This window comes from Xyrauchen texanus, chromosome 7 (genome assembly GCF_025860055.1).
Source record: "Xyrauchen texanus isolate HMW12.3.18 chromosome 7, RBS_HiC_50CHRs, whole genome shotgun sequence".
NCBI lineage: Eukaryota > Metazoa > Chordata > Actinopteri > Cypriniformes > Catostomidae > Xyrauchen > Xyrauchen texanus.
In genome coordinates, this window is record NC_068282.1 from 49,042,003 (window position 1) to 49,059,903 (window position 17,901).

Here is a 17,901-nt window from a genome sequence, read left to right on the forward strand (position 1 = left end):
CAAACTATTGCGAGGGAACGCAAAACTTATTTAGAGGGAACGCAAAACTTATTGTGAGGGAACGCAAACTATTGCGAGGGAATGCAAAACTTATTTAGAGGGAACGCAAACTATTGCGAGGGAACGCAAAACTTATTTAGAGGAGCAAACTATGAGGAACGCAAAACTTATTTAGAGGGAAAGCAAAATATTTAGAGGAACACAAAATATTCAGAGGGAACGCAAAACTTATTTAGAGGGAACGCAAACTATTAGTAGGGAATGCAAAACTTATTTAGAGGGAACGATAACTTATTTAGAGGAACGCAAACTATTGCAGGGAATGCAAAACTTATTTAGAGGGAACGCATAACTTATTTAGAGGGAACGCAAACTATTGCGAGGGAATGCAAAACTTATTTAGAGGAACGCAAAACTATTTAGAGGGAATGCAAAACTTATTTAGAGGAACGCAAACTATTGCAAGGGAATGCAAAACTTATTTAGAGGGAACGCAAACTATTAGCAGGGAATGCAAAACTTATTTAGAGGGAACGCAAAACTTATTTAGAGGAACGCAAAACTATTGCAGAGGGAATGCAAAACTTATTTAGAGGGAACGCAAACTATTGCAAGGGAATGCAAAACTTATTTAGAGGGAACGCAAACTATTGCGAGGGAATGCAAAACTTATTTAGAGGGAACGCAAAACTTATTTAGAGGGAACGCAAAACTTATTTAGAGGGAACGCAAAACTATTTAGAGGGAATGCAAAACTTATTTAGAGGGAACGCAATACTTATTTAGAGGGAACGCAAAATATTTAGAGGGAACGCAAAACTTATTTAGAGGGAACGCAAACTATTGCGAGGGAACGCAAAACTTATTTAGAGGGAACGCAAACTATTGCGAGGGAACGCAAAACTTATTTAGAGGGAACGCAAACTATTGCGAGGGAACGCAAAACTTATTTAGAGGGAACGCAAACTATTGCGAGGAACGCAAACTATTTAGAGGAACGCAAAACTTATTTAGAGGGAACGCAAACTATTTAGAGGGAATGCAAAACTTATTTAGAGGGAACGCAAAACTATTTAGAGGAACGCAAACTATTAGAGGAACGCAAAACTTATTTAGAGGAACGCAAACTATTGCAGGAACGCAAAACTTATTTAGAGGGAACGCAAACTATTGCGAGGGAACGCAAAACTTATTTAGAGGGAACGCAAACTATTGCGAGGGAACGCAAAACTTATTTAGAGGGAACGCAAAACTTATTTAGAGGGAACGCAAACTATTGCGAGGGAACGCAAAACTTATTTAGAGGGAACGCAAAACTTATTTAGAGGGAACGCAAACTATTGCGAGGGAACGCAAAACTTATTTAGAGGAAACGCAAACTATTGCGAGGGAACACAAAACTTATTTAGAGGGAACGCAAACTATTGCGAGGGAACGCAAAACTTATTTAGAGGGAACGCAAACTATTGCGAGGGAACGCAAAACTTATTTAGAGGGAACGCAAACTATTGCGAGGAACGAAAACTTAGTTAGAGGGAACGCAAAACTTATTTAGAGGAACTAAACTATTGCGAGGGAATGCAAAACTTATTTAGCGGGAACGCAAAACTTATTGTGAGGGAACGCAAAACTTATTTAGAGGGAACGCAAAACTTAGAGGGAACGCAAAACTTATTGTGAGGGAACGCAAAACCTATTGCGAGGGAACGCAAAACTTATTTAGAGGGAACGCAAACTATTGCGAGGGAACGCAAAACTTATTTAGAGGGAATGCAAACTATTGTGAGGGAACGCAAAACTTATTTAGAGGGAATGCAAACTATTGCGAGGGAACGCAAAACTTATTTAGAGGGAACGCAAAACTTATTTAGAGGGAATGCAAACTATTGCGAGGGAATGCAAAACTTATTTAGAGGGAACGCAAACTATTGCGAGGGAACGCAAAACTTATTTAGAGAGAACGCAAACTATTGCGAGGGAACGCAAAACTTATTTAGAGGGAAAGCAAAATATTTAGAGGGAACACAAAATATTTAGAGGGAACGCAAAACTTATTTAGAGGGAACGCAAACTATTGCGAGGGAATGCAAAACTTATTTAGAGGGAACGCATAACTTATTTAGAGGGAACGCAAACTATTGCGAGGGAATGCAAAACTTATTTAGAGGGAACGCATAACTTATTTAGAGGGAACGCAAACTATTGCGAGGGAATGCAAAACTTATTTAGAGGGAACGCAAAATATTTAGAGGGAATGCAAAACTTATTTAGAGGGAACGCAAACTATTGCAAGGGAATGCAAAACTTATTTAGAGGGAACGCAAACTATTGCGAGGGAATGCAAAACTTATTTAGAGGGAACGCAAACTATTGCAAAGGAATGAAAACTTATTTAGAGGGAACGCAAAACTTATTTAGAGGGAACGCAAACTATTGCAAGGGAATGCAAAACTTATTTAGAGGGAACGCAAACTATTGCGAGGGAATGCAAAACTTATTTAGAGGGAACGCAAAATATTTAGAGGGAATGCAAAACTTATTTAGAGGGAACGCAAAATATTTAGAGGGAATGCAAAACTTATTTAGAGGGAACGCAAAATATTTAGAGGGAATGCAAAACTTATTTAGAGGGAACGCAAAATATTTAGAGGGAATGCAAAACTTATTTAGAGGGAACGCAAAATATTTAGAGGGAACGCAAACTATTGCGAGGGAACGCAAAACTTATTTAGAGGGAACGCAAAATATTGCGAGGGAACGCAAAACTTATTTAGAGGGAACGCAAACTATTGCGAGGGAACGCAAAACTTATTTAGAGGGAACGCAAACTATTGCGAGGGAACGCAAAACTTATTTAGAGGGAACGCAAACTATTGCGAGGGAACGCAAAAGTTATTTAGAGGGAACGCAAACTATTGCGAGGGAATGCAAAACTTATTTAGCGGGAACGCAAAACTTATTTAGAGGGAACGCAAAATATTTAGAGGGAACGCAAACTATTGCGAGGGAACGCAAAACTTATTTAGAGGGAACGCAAAATATTGCGAGGGAACACAAAACTTATTTAGAGGAACGCAAACTATTAGCAGGAACGCAAAACTTATTTAGAGGAACGCAAACTATTGCGAGGGAACGCAAAACTTATTTAGAGGGAACGCAAACTATTGCGAGGGAACGCAAAACTTATTTAGAGGGAACGCAAACTATTGCGAGGGAATGCAAAACTTATTTAGAGGGAACGCAAAACTTATTTAGAGGGAACGCAAAATATTTAGAGGGAACGCAAAACTTATTTAGAGGGAACGCAAAATATTTAGAGGGAACGAAAAACTTATTTAGAGGGAACGCAAAATATTTAGAGGGAATGCAAAACTTATTTAGAGGGAACGCAAAATATTTAGAGGAACGAAACTATTAGAGGAACGCAAAACTTATTTAGAGGGAACGCAAACTATTGCGAGGGAATGCAAAACTTATTTAGAGGGAACGCAAACTATTGCGAGGGAACGCAAAACTTATTTAGAGGGAACGCAAACTATTGCGAGGGAATGCAAAACTTATTTAGAGGAACGCAAAATATTTAGAGGGAACGCAAAACTTATTTAGAGGAACGTAAACTATTTAGAGGGAATGCAAAACTTATTTAGAGGAACGTAAAACTTATTTAGAGGAACGCAAAACTTATTTAGAGGGAACGAAAACGTATTTAGAGGGAACGCAAAACTTATTTAGAGGGAACGAAAAACTTATTTAGAGGGAACGAAAAACTTATTTAGAGGGAACGCAAAACTTATTTAGAGGGAACGAAAAACTTATTTAGAGGGAACGCAAAACTTATTTAGAGGGAATGCAAACTATTGCGAGGAAATGCAAAACTTATTTAGCAGGAACGCAAAACTTATTTAGCAGGAACGCAAAACTTATTTAGAGGGAATGCAAACTATTGCGAGGGAATGCAAAACTTATTGGGAGGGAACTATTTCAGAAAACAAATTCCCACCCTGTCCTCTTAGGGTCTCTGTAGAAAACAATTCCAATCAGTTAGCAAATATATAGCACAAGAAGTCAGAAGAGTGTGAAGGTTTATGAGAAGTTTTGTGGATGTAGCTTTAAAGTCTAGAAGGAGGTACTGTACAATTGATATTATTGATCTTATTGAAACTTATTCAAGCCAACATATTACCAGAAACATTATGCAGTACTGACAGAACGACAAGCGTTTCAAACAATAGTATGCTATGTTCTTCGCTACCAGTGTTGGGTAAATTTAATTCGCTACAAATTTGTATCTGCTAAAAAAATTTATTAGGTTAAACCAACAAAGTTGTTTTTAAGAGTTATAAGTAGGCTAACAATTGCACGTAACCATGTTTTACAGTGTAGCTACTGAGTTTGTCCTTTTATTGTTTTTATCAACTTGAACATGAACATTCATGGGTTATTTTGTGTAATAAAAATGACGTTAGCTGAACTAGAGAGGACATGTTTATATAACTGTTTGGTCAAGCGTGAAGTGAAGGCGAGTGTAGCCCACATCATACAGTGTCTGTAATTATAAAGCAAAATACCTTTATATTTATTTGCCTTTATTTTAAGATGCTTTAAAAACAAACTCAGTGGGCAGAGAGAATAAAAGATAATTATTACACTTTCTCCACCAGCACATCAGGTCAAATTTATGTTTAGATGGAGAATAAACATGACATGAAATGACAAAACCAAAAATCTGCAACCTGCAAAACAAAAATCATCTTAGACTTATAGACTCATCATTCTTAAATAATATGGGTGATTTGGTGCAAAAAATGATGATATTGGTTTTGAGAGTGAATTGTTTGAAGTCTTCTTGTATATGTTGAGACAAATGCGGACTTTGTTTTGGATCTCACCTAATCCTAATCCACCAAAATCCTAATAAATTGATTTTACTCAACTGATAGAGTAAACTCGTTCCTTCAATTAAACTAGTAATGGCGTTTCCAAAGTGTATGTAATTAAGTTCACTTTGCTTGGTGATCAGATAGAACTTAACTATTTAAGTTAACCCTTTAATCTCGGATGTGCCCATGAGAAAAACACATATTGTCAATATATTAATAACAACAGTCTTGACCTACACAAAATAGGTATTGTTTGAAAGCGTAGAAGCTCAACTTTACAATGCATGGATGCATAATGCAAAACTGAACAAGTGCTTTGAAATTTTCAAAAGTGAAATTTTCAGACAAATCACAAGTGATTTGATCATTTATTAAACAAAATTGCAATCAATAAAAACATCAAGCTCATTAAATGGTAATGTGTCATATGATGTTGGAAAGCTCTCAAAGAGTAGAATACAACCAGTCTAATTGTTTACTCACAGAAAAAAAAATATATAAGTATATGTCTTTGACAATTATGTTGGTGTTGGTGCTTACGTATATGCCGTGTTTTTGCTTGTAACTTCATATAAATGGAACATAAAATATCACATACCATTACTTAGAGGCAATTATCTTTCAAATGGCACTCGCAAAAGTTAATCGGATGCATTGATCATTAGATAATCGATACGAAGCACAGTGTTGCATATGGCCACCAGGAGATGGCGCAAAATACACGACACAGACTCAATGATGACTCAAATGACACAGAATGAAACTCATTCTGTGAAATCTCATGACTAAAATCATGTCTGTATGCTATGCAAACCTTTCGCCATTGTTGTGTTTGCATGTGTAATTAGTTCTTATGTACAATTATTATCTTTTATTTGTTTGGAGAGGCTTTTGGACACTATGATCAATTATATTTGTAACGCAACTTTTGATTGCTTTGTATCAACACAAAAGTTGTCTCAGACAAGACGTGCTTAACACAGCACGCGGATACATGCGTGCTGTGTTAACGGCCTTTGCAATCATCTTTGTTGTTTTGTTTTATGTCTTAACAGGTGAATCTGAAGGAACAAGGGCAGCTCATTCGCCAGGATGAGTTCCTGTTGACCTTCAGGAAAAAGAAATGTTACCGTCACATTTTTCTCTTCCAAGATCTCATACTCTTCAGCAAGACCAGGAGAACTGATGTCGGGAATGACACATACATCTACAAACAATCCTTCAAGGTAAATGTCTACGTGTGAAACTTTTATTAATTTTATTTCTCAAAACATGACATTTTTGCCTTCAATTAGCATGTGGTACCAATCTTGGCCACCACTATCAGTAAGCCTAAAACCTTATTCTTACAAGGTGACAACTGACAATGGCTGGGTTTCCTGAAGCATTAAGTAAAACTTTAATAGCCCTTATAGGGATAGTTCAACCAAAAATTACATTTATCCCATAATTTACTCACCCTCAAGCCATCCTAGGTGTACATGACTTTCGTCTTTCAGCTTTATAATGGGAGTGAATGGTACCTTAGATTTTGAAGCCCAATAAAGAGCATCCATCCATCAAAAAAGTAATCCATACGGCTCCAGGGGTTTCATGCAGCACAATTTTAGATTTCTGTTTTTCTGTTTGTCTGATTATGTTTACCATCTCTTCTCTCCTGTCTCAGACATCAGACATCGGTATGACACATAATTTTGGTGACAGCGGTTTGTGTTTTGAGATCTGGTTTCGAAGAAGGAAGTCACAGGACACGTATGTGCTTCAGGCACAAAGTCGAGACATGAAGGAGAACTGGACCAAAGACCTGCAAAGAATTCTGTGGGAACAAGCCATTCACAACAGAGGTAAATGGATGTTTTCATAAGGTGAAACCATGAAATATATCACCTTATGGCCACACACAGAGTTCAGTTATTCACAGAAGTGACAACCAGATGTAACTAAATTCACTAAACAGTTGCTCGACCTTAGTGTGCAGTGTTAAAAAACTCACTAATCAATCACAGTCTAACCAGACACAATCAACGCTGGTTTTGTGCTGTGCCAGGTGTATTTACATTAAGTCATTGTTATTCTTTTTAGCGCAAAATTTCTATGTCCAGTGACGCTTATTATAGAATGCTCCATATTCACAAAAGTCAGCGCTATTCGGCACAAGTAACGTTGCGTTTACGTTGCCATGGGAAACAGCTTAATTAGAAGAAACTTTTGTGTACATTTTTTAGTGGCAGCAGAATTCACCCAATGATGCTCAAATGATGAGGAAGAGCAATATAACTGAGCACACTTTTGCCATGTTTAAGGGTTGATTAAGGTGCTGCAATAGAGGTAGACCGTTATATCAGTTTTACCTATTAATCTGTGCCGATAGTTGCTTTTTGGAACTATCGGTTATCAACCTTTTCCACCACCATAGTTATTGGTATCGGCTAAATCCACTATCTGTCATTTCGCCATCTGACTGGGGGGCACAGAGAACATTTAGGTGGGGCAATGCCCCCTCAGCCCCCCTCGACCCGGCCATGGTTATCACTATGTCAGCCATTGCACTTTCAAGATTGACTCGTTTTAGGAGATTCACTCCCTTTGTAGTTATCACTCCTCCCAGAAGTTTGTAGAGTGCACGGTGTCTATAAGCACCAACTCGCGTTATCATGTTGAGGATGGAATTCATGATGGATGGTGTCAGCCTCTATGTAATCTCATCGCTATGTTTATGAAAACTAAACCATGAACACCTTAGAAACAATCATCAGGAGCCAAAAAATGTCTTTGCGTTACACGTATTGTCCCTACAAGATTTATAACATGCTGTGAAGTGATGTTATGGTTGAATGTGATAAGATATGACAAGAAATGAAGAATTACAGCTTGCTCAACTCGTGTAGTCATAACACAGCTGCATTTATTATTCTCTTTATCCACTCATAGCCTCTGACTTTCAAACCCATTTCCAGTTAACTCTACTCCTTTTCCTTTTTATTTTGTTTTAGGATTCCAAAGAATTGCACTTTTATGACTGTTAACCATTCGTAAACAATTAACAACATCATATCCATAATGTTCCTGTTATGCTGTTTCTTCTGAACTCCACCTTTAAAAAACGAATAAGCTTATGTTGTATTTGTATTTGTTAGCAAAGAAGTTGTGGTCGACCGATATGGCCGATAATGATATTTCGAGAGCAGGATGGCCGGTTTAACAACATTTAACAATTTAACAACAGCAAATCAGATGTATACAAAAATGTTAAAGTGAAACAAAGACTTATTTTATGCTATATTTACTATCATTTGTATAAACTTTGTAAACAGAAAGTTCTGACAATCGGTTGACGCATCTATTTGTAGATTTTGGAACTGACACAAGGGAAAGTTTACCCTCTTGTTAATCGGCCAAGCGAACATGGTTATCGGTCGATGCTGATAATTGCAAAATGGCCAAATATCGCCCGATATATTTGATATATCACTACAAAGAAGTTCTGTATTTCTATACGACGGTATAGCACACTTTCAGGTCAAGCTCAGGCACTTCAACTTTATTAATTATTAATTGATTATTTTTGTAAATGGAAAGAAACTTTATAAACATCCTTTCAATTTCAGACCAAAATCATATTGATTTTCTGCAATTTTATCAAACAACATGATCTACTACAAATCAACTAATCGCACAAAACATCACAGAATTCATGTCGTTTTCCCTCCAAAAATGATGTCACTTCCTGCAGGATGATGCAGTGTTATGATCAATAACAGAAACTAAATGAAAACATTTTCATTAACTGAAATAAAAACTGAAATGCTTGGAAAAAACAAAAAATTTAACTAATTGACCTAAAGACTAAACAAAACTAAACTAATTGAAACTTAAACTAAAATACTTTGTCATAACTCCAAAACTAACTCAAATAAAAACAAACTAAAACTAGAAAACTCTGAGAAAACTAAACTACATTGAAATGACAAATTGAGTATAAAACAGAAATAATAACTAAATTAAATATCCAGAACTACTGTCTTATACCCCTATGATGTCTCTAAGGGGCGGGCTTTTGTTAGACTTACAGGATGGAAAGTAGTAAAACAAAAAAGAAAACATGTTTTGTCTGAAACATTTGGATTCGAAAAACTTGGAAGATTTCACTCAAACCGAAGTAGAGAAATAATTTAAAATAAAAGTAATATTGCGATAAGATATAATATATTAAGGCACATGAAATATACAGCATAGTATGTAACTACGAATCACATAAAACAGTCTACTGGTGGTCTAGAGATGTAAATCTTATGTCTGTGTTGGTGTTCATATAGACGTCCGTATGCAGGAGAGAGTGTTCATGGGAATCGGACACAAACCCTTCATGGATATCCAGCCCAGCGAGATGGCCATTAATGACCGAGCTATCAACTGTGTTCTGACCGGACGAGGTAAAACACCCGTAATCAATAAACTAAACCTGAATTTTACTTCACATGTTAAATACAGTAGCTCCTGTTTAAAGGAACAGTTCACCTAAAAATGAAAATGATGTGTTTTGTGCTTTTGTCTGTTGAAAATATGGAAAATAATTGGAGCTTGTCAGATGTGGTTACTATGAACTCTAGTTGTACTGTATTTAAAAGAATGACAATATAAATTCATCTTTTGTGTTCCACAAATAAGGGTTTGAAACTAGTAAATGATAACAGAGAACTATCCCTTTAAATGTCCTAGGTGGGGTTCCTGTCCTTCGGTTAAATTCAATTGGCTCGACCAGCTGTACATCATCCTCTGCGAGCCATTCCTCTTCCTCCTCTGGGTGGGGCTCCCCGCCACCTGTGAGCAATCTGATTGGTCAAAGCAGTGGAGATCTTGAACGGTTTGGACGGGGAACGTCAGGAATCCTGGAGGAATATGATTTAGACCAGGAGAGTGGAAACCACAGTGTACTTGGTATCTCCTCCTTCTCAATGCTTCTTGCAAAATATCATAAGTGATGTCATTTTCGATAATTGCTAGAATTACAATTTTGGGGAGAGAAAACTAGAGTTTTAGATATAAGGACAATTCTTACAGTAAGTTGTGAACTCCTTGGTTACGTCAATGTTTTTGTCTAATGGAATTTTGTCCCCCAATTTGGAATGCCCAATTCCCAATGTACTCTAAGTCCTCGTGCTAAGTCCGGCGTAGTGACTCGCCTCAATCCGGGTGCTGGAGGACGAATCTCTGTTGCCTCCGCATCTGAGACCGTCAATCCGAGCATCTTATCATGTGGCTTGTTGAGCGCGTTACCGGAGACCTGGTGCGTGTGGAGGCTTCACTCTATTCTCGGCGGCATCCACGCACAACTCACCACACGCCCCACCGAGAGCGAGAACCACATTATGGCGACCACGAGGAGGTTACACCATGTGACTGGCAGCAGGCTTTTCCATGCCTCTCTAGAGCTGTGGAGGGAGAAGGGGAGGGGGGCGCGAAAACAAAAAGAGAGGAGAGGGAAAATGCAAGGCAGAGCGACAGTTAGAGAGAGAGAGAGAAAAACATACAAAACATAAATGCACACACGGCAGCTCTCAAACTGTCGCATCCTGCTGCTTTTATCCCTCTCCTCGGCTGAGTAGCCTGATTGAGGGCTGGTATCTTATCACATGACTCGTTGTGCATGACACCGCGAAGACTCACAGCATGTGGAGACTCATGCTACTCTCCACGATCCACACACAACTCACCACACGCCCCATTGAGAGAACCACTAATCACGATCACGAGGAGGTTACCCCATGTGACTCTACACTCCCTAGCAACCGGGCCAATTTGATTGCTTAGGAGACCTGACTGGAGTCACTCAGCACGCCCTGGATTCAAACTCGTGACTCCAGGTGTGATAGTCAGCGTCAATACTCGCTGAGATACTCAGACCCCCATTATAATTATTTTTGAGTAAATGGAACTTATGAAAAATGAACAGAAGAAATTTCTGTTTTGTTCCAAATTAAATGTTTTGTTGTGTTCTTTTTCAGTTGAGAGTTCAGAATCGTCTGGAGGAAGTGTTAGTTGCTTCAGCAATTCTGGCCACAGCTGCCAATCTGTGATTGGAGGAGACGCTGAACACGCCCCATCTGAGGTGCCCGTCATTGTTGTGAAAACATCGTGTCCCCACAAACAGGAAAACAAAGTTAAACCCACTAACCCTACAAACCAAACTATTTAGCAACAATGCTCCAAAGTATGAGACCTTCAAATAAAACATAACAGAACATTTTTATACCAAAAAAAGGTTTTTTATTATGTATATATATATATATTTTTTTTTTTTTTTTTTTTTTTTAAGTTATTCATTAGTATTATTAAGATCCCCTGACATATTCTGAACATTAATATTTTCCTTTACTCTTTGTTCTGTCTCAGGTTCAAGGGAAGACCTTCATTGGAAAGTCAACAGAAGTATAACCCATCATGAATATTTATTCTGTAATATCTCCATACGCCTGTTTATGTTATCATTCATCATGCATGTGGACCACTATGAATCCTGTGAAACTGTAAATAAAGCTTGTTTTAATTTATTTATTTCAGTGTGTGTATAACATTGGTTCATGGAACTAACTTTTCATTTTTTATCTTACAAAAATCCTTATTTGTATCCAATTAGGTGTGTTGTACAGGTGAAACCTCATACAAATGTGTAATCTGTTTAAAATGTCTTTTATCTGTAGAAAAATGCTTTGTTCAAATATACAAAATAAATAAACTAAGAATAACCTACAATGAGAATTATATATTTTCTGCAGAAAAGGGGAAAAATATTCAATATTAATTTGAATTCTTCTATTATGTTAAAGTAAAAAAAAGGACACAGTTGCAAAGTGATGGACTAGATTACACATAACATAGCAAATGATAGTAATTCTATTTAATAACATCCTGTTAACAATGTACACAATATGTGCTTGAATTGACTTGTCCTTCCCTGACAAATAGTGCAGATGTGTTTAGTTAATGATACACCAATGAATTACAAATAACAGTCAGAGAAAACACGAATACGTCACGATTTCAAAATTGAGGTTGAATCATTTTGAGTCATACATAATAAACGCTTTAGAGGCTTATGTTAATTTATCTATCATCTATCTGTCTGTCTGTCTGTCTGTCTCTCTATTCGTCTGTCTGTTCTATCTGTCTGTCTGTCTCTGTTTGTCTGTCTGTCTGTCTATCCTCTATCTATCTATAGTATCTTTCTGTTTGTCTGTCTGTCTATCTATTATATATTTATCTATCTAACTATCATCTGTCTGTCTGTCTATTTATCATCTATCATTTGTCTGTCTGTCTATTTGTCTGTCTATCTATTTGTCTGTCTGTTCTATTTGTCTGTCTGTCTCAGTTTGTCTCTATTTATCTGTCTGTCTGTCTGTCTATCATCTATCTATCTATAGTATCTTTCTGTCTGTCTATCTATCTATCATCTGTCTGTCTCTCTATTTGTCTGTTTGTCTCTATTTATCTGTCTGTCTGTCTATCATCTATCTATCTATAGTATCTATCTATATATCTGTCTGTCTGTCTGTCTCTGTTTATCTGTCTGTCTATCTATCATCTATCTATCTATCTATCATCTGTCTGTCTATCTATTTGTCTGTCTGTCTCTATGTGTCTGTCTGTCTGTCTGTATCTCTATCTATCTATCATCTGTCTGCCTCTATCTGTCTGTCTGTCTCTCTATTATATATTTATCTATCTAACTATCGTCTGTCTGTCTGTCTATCATCTATCTATCATCTGTCTGTCTGTCTCTGTGTCTGTCTGTCTGTATCTCTATATATCTATCATCTGTCTGTCTCTCTATTTGTCTGTCTGTTCTATCTGTCTGTCTGTCTCTGTTTGTCTCTATTTATCTGTCTGATCTATATATGTATCTGCCTGTATCTCCATCCATCTTTAATCTTGCATTAAGGGGTTTGAAAGTTACAAGTTTGAATTGAAAGTTATGCAAGATTTGATCACCAAAGATTGAAAGTATTGACTTGGTGCATTTGATTTGCAAGGTACAGACTATAATAAATGTCAATGCTTGGTTGTATTCACTGTATTAATGCAGTATAAATCTTGCAATGGGAAATGTTTTGAATGTCTATTTTATTGTGTTGTTGCATATAAGATTTGCCTAAATCCTGTTTGCTAAATATTTGAGTGTCTGATACGAGTAGTTCACTGCTCTTTAAGCCTGAAGACCGACAAATGGAAGACACAATTATGCAAATGAAAGTACATGCTAGTCAAATGTCAGCCCCTGCAGAGAAAGTTCACAAAAAGGAAGTCTTACAGAGAAGAATAACCCTAACCCTAGAGATGCATAACCAGGAAGTAAAGAAGCATGAGAAAGCCTTCAACAAAGCTTACCACTCCTGGAACAGATAGCTAAGGAAGCTAGGTCAAAATTTAAAACTTTCTTCTCATTTAAACATCTAGACCAAATCTAAAGAGGCATTCAAAGCAGACAAGATATAGCTAGTCTGCATTATATCCCTTTGCTGCGCAATCATACTACAACACCAGAGATTGTTAACAGAATGGATACCTGTACCACACTGACCACAGGGATCTGTGATTTGGTGAGCAAAAGAATGGAAAGCTTTGTTGATAACCATAATGAAGAAAACATGAAGAGAATGTGAGACAAGTACTAAACAAAGTTTAGTCTTCTTTGGTGGTACAAACACGGACATGGTCATGTCAGAGTCATCCCAAAGTACAGAGAATAAGTTAAATACTCCTCCAAGGCTTCCAGTAAGCACGCTGATGCAGAAGCAGAACTTGCAGCCAAAGTAGGGCAAGCAAAGGCCATGCAAAAAATCTATGCAAGCGAGACTACGCAAGATGGAGACTGATTAGAAGCTGAATGTTGCAAGAATGCTTGCAGAAATGAAATGGAGAGAAACAGAGATTTGCATAAGACTTGAGGAGAGAACAAATCTGCAGATGCTACAAGCGGATAAGGAAGTCAAAGTAGCCGCAGCTTATGTTAAGGCATACAACGATTTTGAGGGCAATCTTGAAGATTATGAGGAGGGAGGTGAAAATGCAACTGAGTTCAGTGCAAAGGAGGCTGACAACAGATTCCAGCTAAATCCTGAGGCAGAGTCATTCCATCCATGGAAAGCATCTCAAGAGGTGCAGATGACTCATGAGACTGCGAGCTTAGCTCAAGCATTAGTAAATTCCTTAAGTATGAGTTGACTACCTGTCCCAGAACCAATGACTTTCACTGGTTATCCTCTAAAGTTCATTGGAAAGTGTCCTTCACAGCACGTATTGATCGCAAATTAATTCCAGCAAGCGAGAAAAAAAGATTAAGAAAAAGATTCAACTTTTATTGTGCAGAGTACAGATGAAATGAAATGCAATTGTTTTCACATATCCCAACTAAGCTGGGGTCAGAGCGCAGGGTCAGCCATGAAACAGAAACCCTGGAGCAGATAGGGTCAAGGGCCTTGCTCAAGGGCCCAACAGTAGTATCTTGATGGGGCTGGGGCTTGAACCCCCAACCTTTCAGTCAGTAACCCAGAGCTTTAACCACTGAGCTACCACTGGCCTAGATGATCTGGAAGGATTCTTTTATAGAGACTCTGAAGATGCATATCAGGGCACCTAGAAGTTCCTTGAAGAAAATATTGAAATTCATTCATTGTTCAGAGAGCCTTTTGTGAAAAACGCATGAAGTGGCCTAAAGTCGGAGACAAATGACCCTCTGTCCTTGCGAGAGTTTACAGATTTTCTACAAGGCTGTCTTGAAGCAATCCCTCATGTAAAAGGTTTGTCTATTCTGAATGTCTGTGAGGAAAATTACAAACTACTGAAGAAATTACTTGAGAGGATTATACGAAAATGGAACAAAATTCTGGTGGAAGATGTGGATGGGTCCGGTGACTATCCAAGCTTTAAATGGTTTGCAGAGTTCTTGCAAAAGGAATCTAAGATAGCTTGCAATCCCGTGACCTCTTCACTTTTGATGAACTCTAAAGTTTCAGGAAAGAGATTCCCCAAAAGAGTCAAAGCTCTCAACACAAAGGCTCAAGTTAAGGAATCTACACCGAAGAGACTAGAGTTCAAACCAACATCACCATGTTCTGTTTGTAAGAGTGAAGCGCACGACATTGCCAAATGTCCTATCTTTGCATCAAAGTCTACAGATGACAAAAGGTCTTTCATTCATGAGAACTCCCTTTGTTTTTATGTCTAAGGAAGGGACACATTACTAAAGACTGTAAAAGATTTCACACCTGTATCATGTGGCCTGCGACACCCTACTTGCTTGCACGAAGAGAGGGGCAAAGGGTCTGTGAAAGCAACGAGATCAGACTCAGAAGTACACACAAGTCAAGAAGTCCAAAAGTTTATGTCTTATGCACTAATACAACATGCTTCTGCCACCTCCAGCATAGTTCCTGTCCTTATCTCAAAAGTGGAGGAGCCAAAAAATGAAATTCTGACTTATGATTTACTTGAAACCCAGAGTGACTCTACTTTCATCTTGAAAGAATTTCTTGATGAAATACGTGTAATCAGTCAACCAGTTATGCTGAGACTGAGCACTATGACAGCTAATGATACCGTCACCACAAGTTATAAGGCAAGTGGCCTGCAAGTTCGAGGACTTCAAGGAGGAAACAACATTAAAATGGTAGTGTCTACCACCCTCTAAAGCCAGACAAGTTGAAGGTGGTGTTCAATTGCTCTGCACAATTCTGTGGCATTTCTCTTAATGGTATTCTTCTCACTGGTCCAGATTTGATCAACTCCTTGGTGGGAGTACTTTGCCGGTTCAGAAAAGAAGCTGTTGCTGTGACATTGAAAAGATGTTCCATCAGTTTCGTGTTCCTCCTGATGAAAGAATCTACCTGAGGTTCTTATGGTGGGAGAATTGAGATTTGGAGAGAGAACCTCAAGAGCATAGAATGGCCGTCCACCTTTTCGGTGCTGCACAATTTCTGTTTCAGAAGTAGCATGTGCCCTGACGCAATCTCAAAGTAAATTACATAGTCATCATCTAAGAAGACATGCTGCCAAGATAGCAGTGGTAGGTTGAGTTGTTGAAATCATTCAGGGGAGTGATGGCTTAGTTTGAAGAGTAAAAGTTCAAACAAGTGAGCGAAAATCAAAGAGTAAGCAAGAGCACTCCAAGCCTACAATCATTGAGCGACCAATTCAGAAGTTAGTGGTCCTACTTGAGTGATTGACTGGCATAGGTGACACACTTGTATCAGACAATTCGTTTTCTAACAAGTGATTTGTCAATGCATATACTTAAATCAGAATTTAAGAGCGGTCATCATAGTTTGAAATCATGAATGATTTATTCTATTTTCATGTGTTCGTTCATCATAACATGATTGGTGGGAGTGTAATGACTGCCCCCCTTTAATTTGTTTGGTTTACGTCTCCACTAGAGGGCGTAAGGTACGCAAGGGGATTTTTTGCAACACAGAAGAGAGTTCACATATGTTACACGAGCTCACACAAATAAGCTCTAAATATCATTAAAATATTTGAAAACTTTTTGTTTTAGTAACTCTTTGGTAAGCGGAGTGAGGTATGTTATGTTTTGAGTTGATAATGGTTCCCAAGAAGCGGAAGGACTCCACAGTGTCAACTGGATAGTCACACAGGATGATGGGGGTGGGTGGGCCTGGGTTCTTTCTGAAATGTACGACCATCTCCACTGTCTTCACAGCATTGAGCTAAGTTGTTCTGACTGCACCAGGTCACCAGATGATCAATCTCCCACCTGTAGGCGAACTTATCCCCACCAAGGATGAGCCCAATGAGGGTGGTGTCTTCACAAACTTCAGGGGCTTGACAGACTTTTGACTGGAGTTGCAGCTGTTAGTGTACATGGAGAAAAGTAGAGGGGAAAGAACACAGCCTTGAGGGGAACCAGTGCTGATTGTCCGGGAGTCAGAGACATGTGACATAAAGATGGGGAGATAGAGTCTGGTCCAGCTGCTTTGCAGGGATTCTGTCTCTTGAATAGTCTGTTTACATCTTAGAGACTCGACATTGTGGTGGGGGAAGAGGGGGGCTCTGAGGTAAGGAGCTGTGGAGAGGACCAGGCCCCTGCTGTGATGGGGGAGGTGGAGCAGGGCTGGAGCTGGGTGGGCTGGAGCTGATCGATGGTGTCACAGGGGATGGTGTCAGGAATGTCCCATTGTCTTTCAAAGCGACAGTAAAAGTCATTGTGCTGAGAAACCTTTGCTACCAAACATTTTTACTCCAATTATAACAATATTTTTTAAATAACAAAACACATGTTAGTATGCAAATTAGACTCTAAAATTTTTTATTTTGCATGCATCATGAAACCAAAAGTCTCGATTTTTGGTGAGACTTTATGGTTATTGCTGGCAATGTTCAAATTTTTTATTACAATTGAACAACACCATACTAAGAAAGGTTTTACAGGATATATTGTTGACATACATTTCAAAATGCTACACTGCAAATAGGAATATAGTCTTCATGTACACTGATGAGCCAAAACATTATGAGCACCCACCTAATATGCTGTTGGTCCTCCATGTGCCACCAAGCGCTGACCCGCCAAGGTATGGACTCTAATAGACCCCTTAATGTGTCCTGTGGTATCTGGCACCAAAACATTAGCAGCAGATCCTTCAAATCGTGTAATTTGTGAGGTGGAGCCCCCGTGGATCGGACTTGTTGGTCCAGCACATCCCATAGATGCTCAATCGGATTGAGATCTGGGGAATTTGGAGGCCAGGACAACACCTTGAACTCTTCATCATGTTCCTCAAACCATTCACGAACAATGTGCGTAGTGTGGCAGGGCGCAGGTCAGCTTGAAAGAGGCCACTGGCACCAGGGAACACCATTGACATGAAGGGGTGTACCTGGTCTTTAACCATGTTTAGGTAGGTGGCACGTGTCCGATTGACGTCCCCATGAATGGCAGGACCCAGGATTTCTCAGCAGAACATTAGCCAGAGCATCACACTCCCTCCACCAGCTTGTCGTC

The 17,901-nt window shown here is 38.6% G+C and overlaps 1 protein-coding gene across 3 annotated transcripts in view; it reads left to right on the forward strand.

Moving 5' to 3' along the window:
• Positions 1-11,622, forward strand: part of quo (quattro) — a 74,991-nt gene extending 63,369 nt beyond the window's left edge. Inside the window, exons 18-23 of one of the 3 annotated variants that reach the window (XM_052129825.1) lie at positions 5,936-6,106; positions 6,547-6,724; positions 9,197-9,313; positions 9,600-9,818; positions 10,886-10,989; positions 11,274-11,622. In XM_052129825.1, the coding sequence (XP_051985785.1) occupies positions 5,936-6,106; positions 6,547-6,724; positions 9,197-9,313; positions 9,600-9,818; positions 10,886-10,989; positions 11,274-11,315 (831 nt within the window). In that variant the 3' untranslated portion in view covers positions 11,316-11,622. Of the gene's footprint in view, positions 1-5,935; positions 6,107-6,546; positions 6,725-9,196; positions 9,314-9,599; positions 9,819-10,885; positions 11,218-11,273 lie in introns of those variants that run through there. The other 2 variants (XM_052129826.1, XM_052129824.1) reach the window with 2 other exon arrangements.
• Positions 11,623-17,901: the final 6,279 nt, after the last annotated feature.